General features: G+C 43.2%; 1 protein-coding gene across 2 annotated transcripts; it reads right to left on the bottom strand.

The window, feature by feature from the left end:
• Positions 1 to 865: 865 nt before the first annotated feature.
• Positions 866 to 17851, bottom strand: RNF146 (ring finger protein 146). Of its 2 annotated transcripts, XM_084623685.1 has the most exons (3): positions 17693 to 17851; positions 7794 to 7943; positions 866 to 2580 (listed from the first exon to the last, which is right to left on the bottom strand). In XM_084623685.1, the coding sequence occupies exon 3, from the start codon at positions 2577 to 2579 to the stop codon at positions 1521 to 1523; it is 1059 nt and encodes a 352-aa protein (XP_084479811.1). In that variant the 5' UTR covers position 2580; positions 7794 to 7943; positions 17693 to 17851; the 3' UTR covers positions 866 to 1520. The 2 variants fall into 2 exon arrangements, with proteins under 2 accessions (XP_084479811.1, XP_084479812.1); XM_084623686.1 differs by lacking the exons at positions 7794 to 7943; positions 17693 to 17851 and adding an exon at positions 2765 to 3360.
• Between the last annotated feature and the right edge of the window lie 1353 nt (positions 17852 to 19204).

The following is a 19204-nucleotide window of genomic DNA, read 5'->3' as shown; positions in this document are numbered from 1 at the left end:
TGTGGAAAGTGTGGAAGATCTTTTTATACACACAAAGCATGAAAAAATACCTCCCCCAACCCCACTCTCCTGCTGGTAATAGCTTATCTAAAGTGATCACTCTCCTTACAATGTGTATGATAATCAAGATGGGCCATTTCCAGCACAAATCCAGGGTTTAACAAGAACGTGGGGGGGGCAGGGGGGGTGTAGGAAAAAACAAGGGGAAATAGGTTACCTTGCATAATAACTTAGCCACTCCCAGTCTCTATTCAAGCCTAAGTTAATTGTATCCAATTTGCAAATGAATTCCAATTCAACAGTTTCTCGCTGGAGTCTGGATTTGAAGTTTTTTTGTTGTAATATTGCAACTTTCATGTCTTTAATCGCGTGACCAGAGAGATTGAAGTGTTCTCTGACTGGTTTATGAACGTTATAATTCTTGATATCTGATTTGTGTCCATTTATTCTTTTACGTAGAGACTGTCCAGTTTGACAGATAAACATACTTACTCCGCTACTGGATGTAACAGGTATAGATCACCTGCAGTTTTCTCCTGCAATACTTTATTTCCCCACCACAACAGCAAAATGAACTGAGCAGACTTGAAATCAGAACGCATGGCTTCTGACACCACAGTTAACATTCAGTCAGCCAGAAGGATGTGCTCATACCAGTGAGCACACGATATGATAACCTGGTCTGGGAAGCGAGAATTTCAAGATCCCTCAAAGCCAACCCAAGCCTCCCTTTTTGGCAGCATAGCATGCCTGCTTCATGATACCTTTGTCTAAGTGCCCCTTGGTACAATTCAATCAAAGTGCAAAGACACCACGGATTGTTAAAGTGTAGTTTTTATTAAATTATAAATTTTGTAACAAAAACAAGACAGATCAACAAAGACCTCAAAAACAAACTACAAGGACTAGACAGCAAAGCCAATGAAAACGCCATGAAGTGTGTACAGATAAGAATTTTCAACAAAAGTTAATAGCATTTTTACATTTCCACTGCATGAAGATAAAACGATTGCTTTGTCTAATAAAACACATCTTAACTCCAAACTCACATATATTTTCTCACATTAAATTAAGCATCCTGCTCATACCCAACATCTCGTCTGTTCCCACATTGCTTTAGTGTTCTTTTCATATATCAATCCATGCAGAAAGTAGTAAGACACTTAATGCAACAGTCAGATAATGAAGACAATCTGAATTGTACAGTGGATATACATTGGCCAAAAAGGGACTGAGTATCTCCATGGGGTAAAATGCTACAAAATAAACACAGAAGACATTTTCAAGAAAACTGGGTATTGCTAAGTAGCTTTCAAACCATTAACAAGTCACCCCAGTTTCTTACATTTAAAGAGTCTTCCAGCTGAGACATGTTGAGACTTTTAAGTTAACAGGCCAAATCTGTTTCTCCCCTTCCCCCCATCCCACTTCAAATACACTGCTAGGTTTGAGTGCAATGCCAGCATGGACAGAAAATTTACAGATACTGAACTGAGTTTTTAAAACACATGGCTCTAAATTTAAACTTCAGTTACCGTGCACTGTCCATCAGGTCTTCTAGATCTTACACTGGTGCTTACTATCCCACCCCCTGCCACTGGTCTCTCTATTACTGATTGGTTTGCATTCGCATTCAAGTGTCTTTGCTGGGCAGGGGACGTGTGTTGCTGAAGTTGAGCATACACATCCTCACTATCGCTGCTATCATCCGATTCGGTTTCCTCAACGGAGGTATCAGGGGCTGGCACCCTACCAGAAGACGATGACTCCTGGTCTTCCTCTCCCTCTCCCCTATGACTTCTTTCAGCCATGCTGTCTCCGTTTATTTGTAAGTGGGCAAAAGAGTTCTCTAAAGAAGTGCTTGCATCAGGTGATGGCGTTGCAGGACTCGTCAGCTGACCATCTAGTGAAGTTAGGGGTCTAGCAGAAACGGATGCTAGAGGCTGCGCAGCAGCAGCCCCCAGAACCGATGTATTGTCTGCACCATCAGCAGAGCTCTCTCTTCCTAGATTGACAGTGTTAGAATCACAGTCCAACCTAAGCCCGGCCACTCCCTTCTTTGGTATATCTATTATGTCCCGTTTTATTTTCCTGCGACGTCCATGCTCATTTCTCCTATACTGAACCATGTTTTCGAGATCTGCTACATACAAAAACCCAGCAATTAACATTTCAGTACTCTTTTTACCTTTGGAAAAGGCATCTTCCAGCTCCCTACTGGTACGTTCATCATATTGCCACCAACCATTTCTACCTTCATAGTACCAAGCATATTCCCCATTGCCCCTGCTCGCCACTTTGAGTTCCTCTGGGGATAGTAAGGTTGGCTTGTCAAGAAAGTCCTCAGGAATCTCCTGCCGACACAGTGCACATCGTTTTCCAAGCCAGGAAGCTCCCTTCACACACAGATAGCAGAAAACATGTTTACAAGGCAGACTCACTGGGTGGACACACGTTTGCAGACAGATAGCACATTCAGGGACTGTCAGGGAAGGTGTTGCATTGGAACAGGACTCATTTGTCTTCCTATTAGTGGGAAGCATGTTGATCGAGTGATCAATTTCACCACAGCCAGCCATCCTACAAGGAATCAAAAATAGATTTAAGTCAGGTTATAAGTATTAAGCGAAATCAGTACCTTAACTCACCTAAGACCATACCAATCACAGAATAAATGAAAGCTTTCCATGAAGTTAAACTTTTGGACAATCAGATATGAAACAAACTGAGCACTTAAATATTTTAAAGTTGTATAGGTGCATACCTTTAGGAAAGATTACGGCATTCTGTTCCGTACTTCAGTGACATTAACAAAAACAATGGCTTCCAAATACCAAGTTCAGCATCCCAACCTTGTTGTCTATTTCAGTTTTAGTATGCCAATTCAGACTAATTGGTATGCAGTTCCTTCTGCGCTCCCAGGCAGGGTGTTAGCTAATCAATAAGGAATTTTCTTTCATGCATACTCTGGTGCAATAGCTGCTTAAGTGCATCCAGTCAGTCAGCTGTTTGTATGCCTCCTCAAGAAATGAACAGCAGCTGTGAGACTGTAAATCTTGCTTTCATGACAGAAAATCCTCAAGAAGTGCTCTGCCTGTAGGCACCTACATGAAGCAAACAGATAGGGCTTCTCTTAATAAGGCTAGTGAGCATCTGCTCAGGAGTCTAGAAGATGGAAATGCCTATTCAGCAGCTTTCTCCCACCCCTCACCACACTCTATGGGATGCTCTCATGAGGGACTTTCCTTCCTTCCACTCATCTAATAGCCTTCAAGAGTCAGCTAGGCACCCAGGCAAAAGAAGTAACTTTGCGATGAATGGCGAGTGTTGTAGAGCAGTGGCGTTCAAGCTTTTCAGACTTCTGTACCCCTTTCAGGAGTTAAATTTGTCTTGCATAATCCCAAATTACACCGCACTTAAAAACTATTTGCTTACAAAAGACATAAAAATACAAACGTGTCAGAGCACACCATTACTGAAAAATTGCTCACTTTCTCATTTTTAATCACACAATTATAAAATAAATCAATTGGAATATAAATATTGTACTTAAATTTCAACATATAGTATATAGAGCAGTATAAACAAGTCATTGTCTATATGAAATTTTACATAGTACTGACTTCACTAGTGCTCTTTATGTTGCCTAGTGTAAAACTAGGCAAATATCTAGATGAGTTGATGTACCCTCTGGAAGACCTCTGCCAGAGGCGGGCAAACTACAGCCCGCGGGACCATCCTGCCCGGCCCTTGAGCTCTCAGCCGGGGAGGCCCCTCCCCTGCTGTTCCCCCTCCCCTGCAGCAGGCAGCATGCTGGGCGGCGGGGCTGCGTGCTCCTGCCAGGCAGAGCGACAGCATGACTAGCTCTGGCTGAGTGGCACAGCTGCCAGACATGCTGCTCGGATCGGCATGGTAAGGGGGCCGGGGGGTTGGATAAGGAGCAGGGGGTCCCGGGAGGCAGTCAGGGGACAGGGAGCGGTTGGATGGGGCGGAGGTTCTGGAGGACGGTGGGGGGGAAGGGGTGCAGTCAGGGGATGGGGGGGTAGGATGGGGGTGGGGTCCCAGTGGGCAGTTAGGGGCAGGGCATCCCAGGAGGGGGCGGTCAGGGGACAGGGCGCGGGGGGGAGGGTTAGATAGGGGGTGAGGTCCTGGGGGGGGGGCAGTTAGGGGACAAGGAGCAGGGAAGGTTGGATAGGTCAGGGGTACTGAGGGGGGCTGAGAGGGGGCAGAGGCCAGGCTGTTTGGGGAGGCACAGCCTTCCCTACCTGGCCCGCCATACAGTTTTGCAACCCCAATGTAGCCCTCGGGCCAAAAAGTTTGTCCACCCCTGGCATGCCCCCATGGGTATGCGTACCTCTGGTTGACAGCCAGTGTTGTAGAGTGCTCAGAGAGAACCTGCATCCTAACTCCTACCAGACATGGCTGTAACTAGCAGTGGCACATGTGTTGGCAACCATATTAACTCTAGATTTAGGCTTGGCAACAGATACCATTCCAGCTGCTTCTTGCCTGAGGTACCGCCCTCCCTTCCCAAGTGGGTAACTGTCAGTTTCTCCTTTGCCTCTCCAGCCTACCATCTTTGGTAGGTGTTCTCAAAGTAAAACTGTCCTTTAAAATATCTTCCCTCATCCAAACAAGGTATTAGCTGCCTCAGAGTTGATACTAGTCCTCTTTACCATATACAGCCTGCTGCCTACCAGACCCTCTCTCTCTTGGAGCAATGTATCTTTTTCAGAACCAAACACCCCAAAGATGTGAAAATTTCAGAAAGTTAATATTAAGGAATTTTCATGGGGGGAACCCAGTTTGAAAGCTGTGTGAGGTTAGAAGGGGAAAGAACTCTTTTGCCTAGGCTGTTAGGCATTATTTATCCCCTACAGAATTCAAAGGAAAAGGGGAACTCTAAGGACGCAAAGCAGGTCTATATGACAATACAAATCTGAAGATCAAACCTCTCCTTCTAGATTTAGATAGGGTCCTTCATATAGCTCCCAGGACTCCAAAAGAGATACCTGAAGCAATAATAATAATATTTGGTGAGAACACTAAGAAATGGATCTTTCCTGTTCATTCTGTTGTGGAATCCCAAGTGCTCTCTTTGGGAGAATCCTAATTCTACATAATCTTCCTCCAAATACAGCAAGATTGTTTATCTTGAGGAAATTTATCAAACTACCTGGGACTCGGCTCCTTCAGGAGCCAAGAAACTCTTTTCTTCCCCAGAGGATGATGCAACCCCTGCAGAACCCACAGATATGGACAGGGATTTAAAAAGGATTAGGAATGTAGCAGCATCTCAGGCCTTTTATTTTAGTGCACTCCCTCCCTATCTGCTAGGCAACATAGTTGGGTGCTATCGTCTTAATTTTCTTCTGAATGACAGACACCAATCTATTCAAACCACTTCCTGGTCATCAATTTATGTTTGCTAAAAGCGCTACAGCTTGAGCACTTAGCAGATCATATGGATAACTGTGCCAACCTATATTTCAGTTTCTTATCTGAGAATTTCCCCCTCCTCAATAACTAAGAGGAAAGATTAATGGAATCTTTGTAATAGTGTCTGAATTAACATGCCAGAATGCAGAAATAGAATTACATCTGGCAATTGTCTTTCTGCACAGTAATATATGCCAAATTGAGTGATTCACCCTAGAAGGATCTGAGAAAATACTGTACCAGTTGTGTTTCAGATTTTCCTCCAATTGACTTGCTTTGTAGCTTTCTCAGACTTTTGAAGTTATGTTTTGGAATAGAATTTGTTTAGATTTAAGTTAGTGTTTGTGCTTGAGAGTTTATTATAGAGGGACACAAGCTACTGATTTCTCAGAATACCCACAGGATGTAATGGAGGTAGTATATCCCAGGGAAGTAATTGAAAGAAAAACCCTTGTACTGATTACCATATGCCAACCGTTGAAGAGGAGAGCAGGAACAGCAGCTTCCATAATGGTGCATTACTATCCAGAGAGTTAGGTAAAGATTCTTATTTCCCTACTAGTTTTACAAGAGACTCCCTTCTGAATGCTCTTTTTAAAATTGTCATCTCTTTAGAGGAGTGGAGGTGGTTAAACACACTTTGTGTACAAATAATTTTCTATACAAGTTTCATGTCACACCTGATTAACACCTCAGAGAAAGGTGAGACATCCAAACACTAAGCACAAATGCAGCTGGTATTGGCAAATCACAAATTCTGGGTGCCACAAATTTCACTTACTGGTGACCTCTAATGACAGGAGATTCAAAGTTCCCACTATTTAGTAATAGCAATGCAAAGAGCATTAGCACTTAGAAACTCTGATCAATGGTTCAAATGAATTAAATTTATAACTAACAGTAAATCTACGTTACTTCCACTTTGCCACATGAAAGCATGTGGGGTGGAGTGGGGGGGAAGCTAGATTTGCCTTCAGTCTTGGAATGCTGGCTCTTAGGAGAGAAACAGAGGCATTCCTAGTTTACACAGATATGCATAGTCTCTAGAAGAGACCGCCACACTTATCAAATTCTGCATTTTGACTTCCGAGTGTGGAACTGGCTTATCTAAGACTTTTTGCTTATTCACTTGGCTTGAGCTAAGAGAGGAAGACAATTATTTGGAGGAGGAATGATTTCAGGTAGATAGGGCATGACGATCTGATCTCAAAATTCATATAAGCACTGTTATTCCATAACTTAGAGTGATGAAAAACTGTTTTTTTTAAATTATCAAGGCTGAAGGTTTAATCCATTTCTCCAGAGGCCTAATCAGTTTCTCAGTTGTGTACATCCTATAACAGCTGAGGTCAACTGGAGTTGCATATGCACAAACCAGAGGGCAATTAGGCCCCAAAACATTTAAATTCAATAAAACCACCACCATCTAAACATGTACTTTTTAGAAGATCATTAATGTTTTTTCTTTAATAATCATAGTCTATGGGTTTACTTGATTAATCAGATCCAGTAGTACAAACAAAACACATTTGTTTTTAAAATTAGTACATTGCACTTCAAAAGGAGGAAAAAATATTTAGAGACCACAGTAGCAATGGTCAAGTTATGGTTCAGAAGCACTTTCATTCCAAGTTTATTTTCAGGTGCTCATATAAGTAAATAGCAGCTTACTCTGGGATGAAATTTCCCATGTTTGTTCTGCAATGGTGATTTTTTTTTATTTTGAAGTTTGATCAACAACTCTTTGGGGTCAATCTGTAGGACTGCCTTTATCCTGAATTGCTTAAGCTCTACTTAAATGGCTGATAAACAGGAGGAATTATGTTTCTTACTATTGTTGCAGAAAGCAGCCTAAAATATACATAGTTCATTTCCAACACGTCTTTTAAAAATAAAGCTATCTGAAACATTTAGCCAGCAATTCAGGTGTGAAAAGAATGCTCAAAGAACACTGGGCATTTGAACCACACAGTTAAACAATGCATGTTGAAATGCAAAAAAACCACTTAAGGTGGACGCAACCCACACTTCTGCCAGACATCTGTCCCTGTTATCCCCTATTTTTATAGGAATGTATCATCATTAAATCATACATACATCCTAAGAATGTGTGAAATTGTATGTCTGGAAGTGTCCTCATTTGGCACTCAAAATTTGGAACAGGTGATGCAGGAGATCTAGATAAAAAGCCATAAGGCATTGTGGGTTCCTTCAAAGAGAGAAACTGAATTTGTCCCAGTGGATTTTTTTTTTTAAATAGTAAAGGCCAGATTTTAAACCTCAACTCAGTATCTCTTTAAATAATTGATAAATGCAATTCAATTAACATAATAAAACAATGATGTTGAGCTTACTTCTTTTTTAGTATGGTTCCTGCTGAAGCATGCCACAAGATTAAAACTGTCCTCTTCAAATGTATCCAATCAGGATATAGTGTACTCTTTCCCACTGTTGGCTCATTCTTTTGTGCTGCACAAGGGAACACTACTAGCGTTTCAACTTCTCTGCAAGTTGAGGAAAAGAAAACAACATTATTAGAGCAACACTGAACAGAGTTCCCTTTCATTTAGCAGTCTAATATCAAACAAAATACAGTGTTATGTTCTCATTACAGCAAACAGAAGAATACCACCCTCTTTTACCATTTTATGCAGGATATTTTCAACATCTAGAAATAGAGTTTTCAAACAGGTGGTCTTCTTGTTTTAAAATCCCCAATTTCTGCCTGCATTTTGTCATCTACTGTTGTGATATCAAAATTCAACAAACCTACCTCTCTTTCTAAGGTATTTATAAAGGCAATTACATTGGTATATAAGAACTAGGTATCTGCAGGTGAACAGTCATTCTTAAGACTGTTGCTTACTACTGTACTGACAAGCAGTGGAGAAACAAGAGCAACTATGTTCATACCCAACACTTCTCTCTCTACTTCCCAAGCCTTTTGATACGTTGTGTAATTCTAGGAAGTTGTATGCTCAATCACAAGTCCCTTCTTAAATTCAGGGAGTCTGGGAAGACAGAGGGGCTTTAACATTCATAAAACGTTTTGGGATTCATTCATAATAAAATTGCATGTGTGCGTTTTATGAGAGAGGATGAGAAGGTAGTTCAGTTTCCATAACTATTTGGTCAAATGCCTCTTTCAAAGTGCCAAGAGTACCAGTTAATGCCAGTCATGATACACTTTGCGGTGTGTGATTTGTTCAGCAGAAACTAGACAGACTAATTCACATCACACAAGCCAAATAGCCATCAGATGGTAATAACTGTCTTACTAATGACAGAAGCTGGAACTGAAGCAGTAAGGTATAGGCAAATAGCTCTAAAGCAGGGATTCGCAGCCCCCATGAGGTCACAAAATGATACCAAGGTGTCAAGATCACACTGTCCCCAGACCCTAACTGGGATCAAGCAAGGTTCTACTATAAAGAAGGGAGATGAAATATGGAAATGGTTGGTAACCCTTACTAGTTCTGTAAAGCATTACTAGACCTATGAGTAGTCTGTGTCTGTCACGGAGCTTACTGAAGTTACAGATTCTGTGACTTTCTGCGACCTCTGTGAGGGCCAGTATGGTTGACCTCTGGGGCCAGCTGCTCAGGTGGCCTCCAGGACAGCCACACCAGCTGCTGGTCCAGCGACCCCAGTAGTGGTCCCATGGCAGCCAGCTGGAGCATCTGCGGTCCTGGGTAGTGGTCCCTGGTTGGCAGTCCACAGCCCTGGTAAGCAGTCCGAAGCCAGCCATGGGTGTTTCCCCTCCACCCCCGCCAAGATTTAATCACAGGTATTTTTAGTATAAGTTATGGACAGGTCACGGGCTGTGAATTTTTGTTTAATGCCTGTGAGCTCTCCATGACTTTTACTAAAAATACCCCTGACTAAACCTACACCTATGAGTTATAAATTCCTCCTCTGCTGCAGCTTTTAAAGCACTATTAAATCACATTTACTTAACCAATTTGCGCTACACCTTTCAACTGCTGCATCATGTGTTACATTTGAGATTCATTTTAAAGCAAACGTGAGGAAGTGTCATATGCAATGTTTCCATTCACTCAAGAAAAGAGCTATTTCAGTGAAATTTTAGTGCACAGATCAGACTCATATGTATGCAACAGAGTAAAGTTAAAAAGTGATAGGTCTGAGAGAGCTGAATACTTAGCATATCTGTAGACCATACATCATTGATAACAGCAGACTGTAAATGTTAGATGACTTTCTAGTTAACATGTTTGAGTAATAAATCGCCATACTAAAGTTATTCTCTGGCTACAGCTGAGTATAGGACATTTTAGAAATTATTCCTAAGGAATACTGCCAAGATCAACAGGCCTTGACATTTGTCCTTACACTCTTTTAAAGACAAAGGTTGTTTTCAGTGTCTTTCTGGTCATCCCCCTCCTCCACCACCCATTAGCTTCCAAAAAGAAGAGCTGCAGCAGTGTTAAAACTCCAGCTCCTCCTTAAGCAGTCCACCACACAAGATATTGGGTTTAGTATGACCAAAGAAGCAGTTGTAACAAAGCTCAATACCCTGGGTGTGGTGTTTGATCTATCACCTTTCAGAAGCTGGCATTGAATTACTGCTGCTGCATCTCATTTAAAGAAACTTTTTGTCTAACCCTTTTCCGAATCCACTGTCAGAGGTAATACACATCATAACCCAAATTAGTTAACTGTGGAGTGGGGAGAAGGAAAATAAGTCAGGTCTTTCAATTCTGAATGAGTCCTTTTAAAAAGCAAGCAAGGTGCTACTATATGGGAGGGTAATTACACCTAAATATCCAGTCAGGGATATAACTATAATGTTAAGGTAAAAAGAAAAGGAGTACTTGTGGCATCTTAGAGACTAACCAATTTATTTGAGCATAAGTTTCGGTAAAGCAGCTTTTTAACTGCTATGTACCTTTAAAGTGAATTAGTTCAGAAACCAACTTCAGGTAACCTCTACATTTCATTAAATTGTTATTTCTACATTAAGCAGGACTTGAAAACTTTACCTAGCCAAGATGAAAGATTCCTGTGCTGAAACATGCACCCTTCCCCAAACTGCCCTGCTACGAATTTCAGGATGTTTTTATGTGATAGCTCACTCTATGCACCTAATGTTCTCTTCCCCAACTGTACCACCCCCAGCTCTCCCATTACACACACAAAACCTCATTTCATTCACCTATCATCTCACACACAGGGGCTGAAACATTTATTCAACAGCTAACAGCCGAATTATTAAACTAGAAGAGCAGCTCTAATGGCCAGGAGCAACATACAGGAGAGAGCCACATCCCACACCAGCTGCTGTGAAAGTGAAAGGTGCTGGGTTTCCTACCAAGCTGATGTCCATGGAATCTACTCAGGGGTTCCATCTTTTGAAGTGTCTGGCTAGCAGGTGTCACCTGCATCCTTCGAAGCCCCTCTGGTTGTTGCAAGAGTGATGGTGGGGTTCTCCCAACAAAACCATCATCCCCCTGCATCTGATTTTGGCACCCTCCTCTACTGCCCAGAGCTTTTCCCAATTTGAAACAGAAGGAAATTGATTATTCTTGTCAGTTTAACTGCTACCCACAAAGTACTCTATAACAGCAGTAGGAGTAGCAGCTGTGTTAGTCGGTAATCGCAAAAAGAAAAGGAGTACTTGTGCCACCTTAGAGATGAACAAATTTATTTGAGCATAAGCTGTTGTGAGCTACAGCTCACTTCATCGGATGCATTCAGTGGAAAATACAGTGGGGAGATTTATATACACAGAGAACATGACACAATGGGTATTACCATACACACTGTAACGAGAGCGATCAGGTAAAGTAAGCTATTACCTACAGGAGAGCGGGGGGGGGGGAGTGGGAACCTTTTGTAGTGATAATCAAGGTGAGCCATTTCTAGTGGGCCATTTCTAGCAGTTGACAAGCACGTCTGAGGAACAGTGCGGGGAGGGGGGGGGAAGGGGGGGAGTAAACATGGGGAAATAGTTTTACTTTGTGTAATGACCCATCCACTCCCAGTTTTTATTCAAGCCAAAAGTTAATTGTATCCAGTTTGCAAATTAATTCCAATTCAGCAGTCTCTAGTTGGAGTCTGTTTTTGAAGTTTTTTTGTTGAAGAATTGCCACTTTTAGGTCTGTAATCGAGTAACCAACGAGACTGAAGTGTTCTCCAACACCATATTCTACAAGCCATTACCCTCTGATCCCACTGAGGGTTACCAAAAGAAACTACAGCATTTGCTCAAGAAACTCCCTAAAAAAGCACAAGAACGAATCCACACAGACACACCCCTGGAAACCCGACCAGAGGTATTCTATCTGCTACCCAAGATCCATAAACCTGGAAATCCTGGACGCCCCATCATACCAGGCATTGGCACCCTGACAGCAGGATTGTCTGGCTATGTAGACTCCCTCCTCAGGCCCTACGCTACCAGCACTCCTAGCTATCTTCGAGACACCACTGACTTCCTGAGGAAACTACAATCCATAGGTGATCTTCCTGAAAACACCATCCTAGCCACTATGGAGGGAGAAGCCCTCTACACCAACAATCCACACAAAGATGGACTACAAGCCGTCAGGAACAGTATCCCCGATAATGTCACGGCAAACTTGGTGGCTGAACTTTGTGACTTTGTCCTCACCCATAACTATTTCACATTTGGGAACAACGTATACCTTCAAATCAGCGGCACTGCTATGGGTACCCGCATGGCCCCACAGTATGCCAACATTTTTATGGCTGACTTAGAACAACGCTTCCTCAGCTCTCGTCCCCTAACGCCCCTACTCTACTTGCGCTGCATTGATGACATCTTCATCATCTGGAACCATGGAAAAGAAGCCCTTGAGGAATTCCACCATGATTTCAGCAATTTCCATCTTACCATCAACCTCAGCCTGGACCAGTCCACACAAGAGCTCCACTTCCTGGACACCATCGCTTATTAGCACCGTAGTCACATAAACACCACCCTATACTGGAAACCTACTGACCGCTATGCCTACCTACATGCCTCCAGCTTTCATCCACACCACACCACACGATCCACTGTCTACAGCCAAGCACTACGATACAACCACATCTGCTCCAACCCCTCAGACAGAGACAAAACCTACAAGATCTCTATCAAGCATTCTTACAACTACTGTATCACCTACTGAAGTGAAGAACCAGATTGACAGAGCCAGAAGAGTACCCAGAAGTTACCTACTACAGGACAAGCCCAACAAAGAAAATAACAGAATGCCACTAGCCATCACCTTCAGCCCCCAACTAAAACCTCTCCAACACATCATCAGGGATCTACAACCTATCCTGAAGGATGACCCATCACTCTCACAGATCTTGGGAGACAGGCCAGTCCTTGCTTACAGACAGCCCCCCAACCTGAAGCAAATACTCACCAGCAGCCACACAACAAAAACACTAACCCAGGAACCTATCCTTGCAACAAAGCCCGTTGCCAACTGTGTCCACATATCTACTCAGGGGACACCATCATAGGGCCTAATCACATCAGCCACACTATCAGAGGCTCGTTCACCTGCACATCTACCAATGTGATATATGCCATCATGTGCCAGCAATGCCCCTCTGCCATGTACATTGGCCAAACTGGACAGTCTCTATGTAAATCAATAAATGGACACAAATCAGATGTCAAGAATTATAACATTCAAAAACCAGTCGGAGAACACTTCAATCTCGTTGGTTACTCGATTACGGACCTAAAAGTGGCAATTAACAAAGGCTTGAATAAAAACTGGGAATGGATGGGTCATTACACAAAGTAAAACTATTTCCCCATGTTTATTCCCCCCTGGAACTGTTCCTCAGACATGCTTTTCAACTGCTGGAAATGGCCCACCGTGATTATAACTACAAAAGGTTCCCCCCACCCCCCGCTCTCCTGCTGGTAATAGCTCACCTTACCTGATCGCTCTCCTTACAGTGTGTATGGTAACACCCATTGTGTCATGTTCTCTGTGTATATACATCTTTCCACTATATTTTCCACTGAATGCATCCGATGAATTAAGCTGTAGCTCACGAAAGCTTATGCTCAAATAAATTTGTTAGTCTCTAAGGTGCCACAAGTACTCCTTTTCTCATAACAGCAGGGAAGACTGCGAAGGTTCTGGTCAGTTTTTGCTTGGATGCTGCTTTGGAGAGCCAAACAGCAATAGAGGAACTAAAAATCTGCAGATTTAGGAAAACAGAGCTTTCAGTTTCTACTTTGTTCGTATTTGGAAGGTGATCTTCACAGTCACAAGGGCTAAAAACTTATTTCCAGATAGAAGCTTAGATTCTGCAAAAGCAGATAGCAGGAAAGCTTCCTGCTTGCCAAAGGCTAGTGGATTTTTAAAGCCTTGTATTAAACAGTACTACCAACCCTGCAAGTACTGTACCACTGCACAGAGTACTCTGAAATAATGAATGCAATTAAGGCATTAATTCATTAAATTAAGATTTACCCTATATGCTTAAAAAGATGTGAAATTCTCATTCAGTAACTTGTCAATAAATGTAATTTAAGATATATAAAAACTTTTCTTCTGTAAATACAGCTGGCTCTACCAAAATCCAATTTTAGAATTTTTCATTAGGCTCCCTGACTCAAAAGAAGTCAAACAAAGCTCTGTCTGACTAGTGCCTCTGCTTAATACTCATGAAGGAGTTATAAAAATTGCAGATTTTTTTTTAAGATACTCCAACTTAAAAAATGAAAATTATACTTCCGTCTGAAAGTTTGTTACCTGCCATTGTTACAATTAACACGATATTACTATAACTGAAATTAGTTTGTCTTCTTTGCATTTGACAGCGCACTGTCTCCCCCATATAACCAGTCACTTTCCCATGTTTCCGTAAACTCTTTCGCAAAGCAGCGGGAAAGATTTAAAAAATATATATAGTGATGTGATTAGATTTCAAGTTGATAGAGTCCTTTTATGCCTTCCATGTTAGGAGAGATATGTTACAGAAGTTTCAATTCCATAGAATCACAGGAACATAGAGCTGGAAGGGTCCTCAAGAAGTCATCAAGTCTAGCCCCTGTACTCAGGCAGGACCAAAGTAAACCTGGACCACCCTGACAGGCATCTGTCTAATCTGTTTGTGAAAACCTCCAATAATGGGGATTCCACAACCTCCCTTGGAATCCTGTTCCAGATCTTAACTGCCCTTATAGGTAGAAAATTTTTCCTAATATCTAATCTAATTTTGCCTTGTTGCAGATTAAGCCCATTACTTCTTGTCCTACCTTCAGTGGACATGAAGAACAATTGATCACAATCCTTTTTAGAACAGCCCTTAACATAGTTGAAGATTATTTCTAATAAAGGATAAACTGCCAAATTTAATAGTCCTACTATGACTTACTTCTAAAGTATCTAAACTTTGATTCACCAGTCATAACCAAACAATGTAATATCCATTAACTGCAACAGGAATTTTGCCACTGATGTCTGTGGAAGCAGGTTTGGGCCCCAAATTACCACTGCTGTGTAGAGACAGGTGCTGGATACAGCAGCACCTTTATAACTTTGACTAAGACGCACAGCAGAGAAAGAGTATGATTCTGTTAAGCTGGCTTTCTACCACCAATTCTAGAAGTCAATTGTTCCTGTATGCTTTGAAAATTCTGCAGTTCCATCTTGGTAACTGACAGTTCAATTACAGCTAAATTGATGCTACATAATTTGAAGATGCAAGTTAAACCATATTTCATCAATTGATTTACACATTAGTAAAAAGAGGGCACAATTTCCTTCCTTCTTTTAGCACAGATTCTGCACCATATCAATAGAGTCAAAGTATTATTTTTAATTTCTTATAAAGACTACTGTAATTGTTAGCAATTTAGTTCTGTCCAATGGATTGTAGAGTAAATTGCTGCAAATTTATCAGTAAATAAGTCAGATTTACTCTCATTTTGACCAAATCAAGATTCAGATTTTACTGTTAATTCAATACTATCTGACAAAAGCTTCATTCTGATAATCCATTTTAAAGAGCAGTTCCAAAGACCAGTTTTAAACTAACTAACTGTCAACACTTGATTGCTGCCTCTGTGCTTTTGTTTTCAAATTTGTATTTGACTGCAACATTTCTTTTAAGATATCAAATATGAGAAACACAAAAATATATTCTGTACCTTATTCCTCCTAACGATTACTAAATATTCTGAAATTTGTTTTAGCAGAAAAACAACTAAAACTACAACATTTACAGTCTGCAAAATAGGAAGATTACCATGAGATTCAGTCAAAGAGTAAACATTTTATCCTTTTTATTGTGAACTGGAACACTTTCAATTTTTTAGATCATGTCAATATAGGTTACTATCTGTTGCTCTTAGATAGAAATTATATTTACCAGATATTCCTAATAGTCTATTAGTTTCAGTAGAGAAGCTGTGTCATCTGTTCATTGTACCAAAAACTGGGCCACAGATCTATTTTCATCTTCCATTTAAACATGCTAAAAATGATGCAAGGAAATCCCAGGGCTCAAACTTAGTTACCAAAAAAAGGTAACTAAAAGTTTCACTAAAAGTTTTTGGGTGCCCCCTTTTTAGACCTCCTAAAGTACCTTCATCATTTTGATATAATTTCCTGACATTTTTTATTACAATAATGAAAGTTACAAGCTGCAGAGATGACATTTTGAAAAGAGGATATACAAAATACTGCACAGCATTATTTAAAAAAGATATTAAAAATTAATACTGCACACTTATGCAGTTCCTTTGCTTTGAGGAGCAGCCGTGCCCATGCCCCCCGGAACATTCCTCTGTGCCTCCATATGGGGGCATGCCCCACAGTTTGGGGACCTCTGGTCTAAAGTTTTGAAACTTAGATATATTTTAATATTTGCAAGTCAATTCTGCCTCCACTAACTGTTCAAAATACCCAACCACAGAAGAAACTGTGGAAAACACTACAAATACCTAAAACAAAGCAAAACAATCCTGTGTGAAGTCATCAAAAGAAATACGAATGCAAGATTTGGCTGACAGATTTCAGAGTAGCAGCCGTGTTAGTCTGTATTCACAAAAAGAAAAGGAGTACTTGTGGCACCTTAGAGACTAACCAATTTATTTGAGCATAAGCTTTCGTCAGATGAGCAGCTATTTCTCAAATGTCTGGATATTACTTATATCTAAGCTTGGAAGTAATAGATTTTTATCAGTAAATATTGGTCAACATCATTTTCACCATACACATAAACCCATAAAAATATTTCCATCAACCACCACTGAAATTTACAGAGACAAAATAAGAAAAATGCTGCTGGAGAACTTATTAGAGCTTGATTTGAGGACATTTAGGTTTTATGTTCTGACGTGACAGGATGTTGACAATTTGTGTTTTCAGAGTTATAAAAATTTAACTTCTTGAATTTCAATGTCTACTGTCATCAAACAATTGTCTGAACCTGTCTGACCACCTATAATTTCCCACAACCATGAAAATTTAAATTAATTTAAAAAAATGCAGAAAAATAGACCTGGGTATTATTCCTGCAAATCATTAAAAAAAAAAAAAAATTCTTCTAAGCCTAGTTACATCACACCCCACCCTGGGCTTCCCACCTGTCAGGAGGAGACACAGGTCCCTTCCCCAGAGGGTTTTCACAGCGAGTGGATGAATTATAAATCTACTGCGAGTTTGGTGGTGTAAGGTTTGTTTGTTTGTTTTTTAAATAAAATGTTGAGCGGGGTGACGTTTCCCCGATCCGCTGCCCCCCCACCCGCACCCCCGGCTGGTCCGGGCCGTGGGCTGAGCTCGGAAGGGGGTGAGGGGGATAAATTAGCACAGTCCCGGCGGGGGGGGCGCGCTGGGACACCGGCGTCACGTGACCGAGGGGTTACGCAGTTGCCAAACAACGCAGCCCGATTCCCCCGGGTGGGTGGTTGCCAGGGGCTCTGCCCGCCCCGCTCCCCCTCGGCAAAGCGGAGCGGGCCCCGCGCCGGGACCTGCCGCGACTGAGGGGCGGGCGCGCTCCTGCTTCTCCATAGGCAGCGACCACCCACCCCGCCCCGGGGGCTCTGTGGCGCTTTGTCCAGGGCCGCGCACGGCGGCCCCGGCCTCCGCTCCAGCCCCCGGGGCGGGGAGGCCCCGGCGGGAGCCGCTGTGAGGAGCCCGCGGGGTGGGGGAGGGGAGCGGAACCCCACGCCCCTCCCCCCGCGGGCGCGCGCGCAGGTCCCCGGCTCCCGAGCGGCGGGATCTAGAACGCGGCAGCGGCACGGACTCACCCGCGGGCCCGGCTCGCGCTGCTCCGTCCCTGCACCGCTGAGCGAGCAAACAGCCGCCCGAGCCACCGTCAGCTGCCCCCGACGCTTCCAGCCGCCGAGAGAGCGAGACGCGACAACGTCAGCGCGCAGAGGGGAGGGGGAACGCGCCGTGGCGAAGGGGAAGAGGGAGCGCTGAGAGACACGCTCCCGGGGTGGAAGCCTGAGAGGGGGTGTCGACGAACCAGACCCTGATTGGCGCGCGGCCAAGTAGCCCCTCCCCCCGCGGTGTTTTTCTGGGGAGACCCCCCCCTCCTCCCCCGCCCACAATACTCACAGCTTCCTTCCTACTGCTGCGCGTGTCCGCCGCGCGCTCCCTCTTCCTGCTTCGGCCCTGGCGGGTGGCGCGCGGCGCGTGCCTGACCTGGTGCCCCGCAGCCCGGACCCGGCTCCCCCGCGCGGCCTGCGGCGGCCCCACAGCACCTCGCCCAGCCGCCCTCGCGCGCCGGCTCCGCGGGCCAGCGGGGACCTTCAGCTCCGGGAGTCTGACCTCTTGCGCGGCGCAGGCTGTGACCCGCCAGCCCTGCCGGGAGCCCCAGCGCCAGGGTCTGGCCAAAGCCAGTCTTCCAGCTGGGCAGCCAGCCTGGGTCTGCGGACAGCAAGAGGTGGAGGCGCTCGTAGTTCGCTTCAATGGGGACTCGCCTTCAGTGGTATTTTGTACCCAATGTTGCACGTGTCCGGCTTGAGCTCCCGGCCCGCCCCTGGTTCTTGTCACGCTTCCTGCCGCTGGATTAGCGAGCCCCCGTGGACCCGGTATTTTCTCCTTGTGCGCTGTGGTCTTTTGGATCGGCCAAGCCCTTTAGGTCTCTCGCTGTAAGGCATTTTCTCCAGCCCTTGACTCGTTTTGGTGCCTCTTCTCTGCGCCTCTCCAGTTTTTCAGCATCCTTTTAAAAGCGTGGGCACCAGAATTGTACACTGCGGTCCAGTGTCGGCCTCCCTAGTGCTAGGTACAGGGGTAAAATCACCTCGCCTACTCGCTCCTCTCCTCTTTATACACACCACAATTTGTTAATGCTGTAGGTGCCGCCACAGTATAAATGTTGTGTTTCAGAGTAGCAGCGTGTTAGTCTGTATTCGCAAAAAGAAAAGGAGTACTAGTGGCACCTTAGAGACTAACCAATTTATTATATGTTATATTATAATCATTAACAATTATGCTGCATAATGAAAATCAGCAGCGCTATAAATTACATGGGCTGAGTCCCGATGTGCATCCTAGTACTCACAATTTTATTCTGAGTTTCACAGTATTTGATGGCTTTCAAAAAGCTGCAGCTCCTGGACTGAAGAGATTATGTGATAATCTCAGTTTTTATTAAAAAGAGATAAATTTCTAGCCATTAAGGTTGCAGAGAAGAGCTTCAAAACACAACCTGGGAGCACTATAATGGCCCCACAACCAAATAAAAAGTACCCATTTGTAATATTTTTTTTAAAAAAATCTCATTATTTTTAAACCACAGTCAGGATTAGTGG

This window comes from Lepidochelys olivacea (genome assembly GCF_965140295.1).
Source record: "Lepidochelys olivacea isolate rLepOli2 genome assembly, chromosome: 3".
NCBI lineage: Eukaryota > Metazoa > Chordata > Testudines > Cheloniidae > Lepidochelys > Lepidochelys olivacea.
Note: the sequence above shows the minus strand (reverse complement) of the source record. Positions and strands in the feature narration are given on the sequence as shown.

What these genes read in the sequence shown, in the direction of transcription:
- RNF146 (XM_084623685.1), bottom strand. Translation starts at nt 2,579, where the DNA reads ATGGCTGGCTGTGGTGAAATTGATCACTCGATCAACATGCTTCCCACT.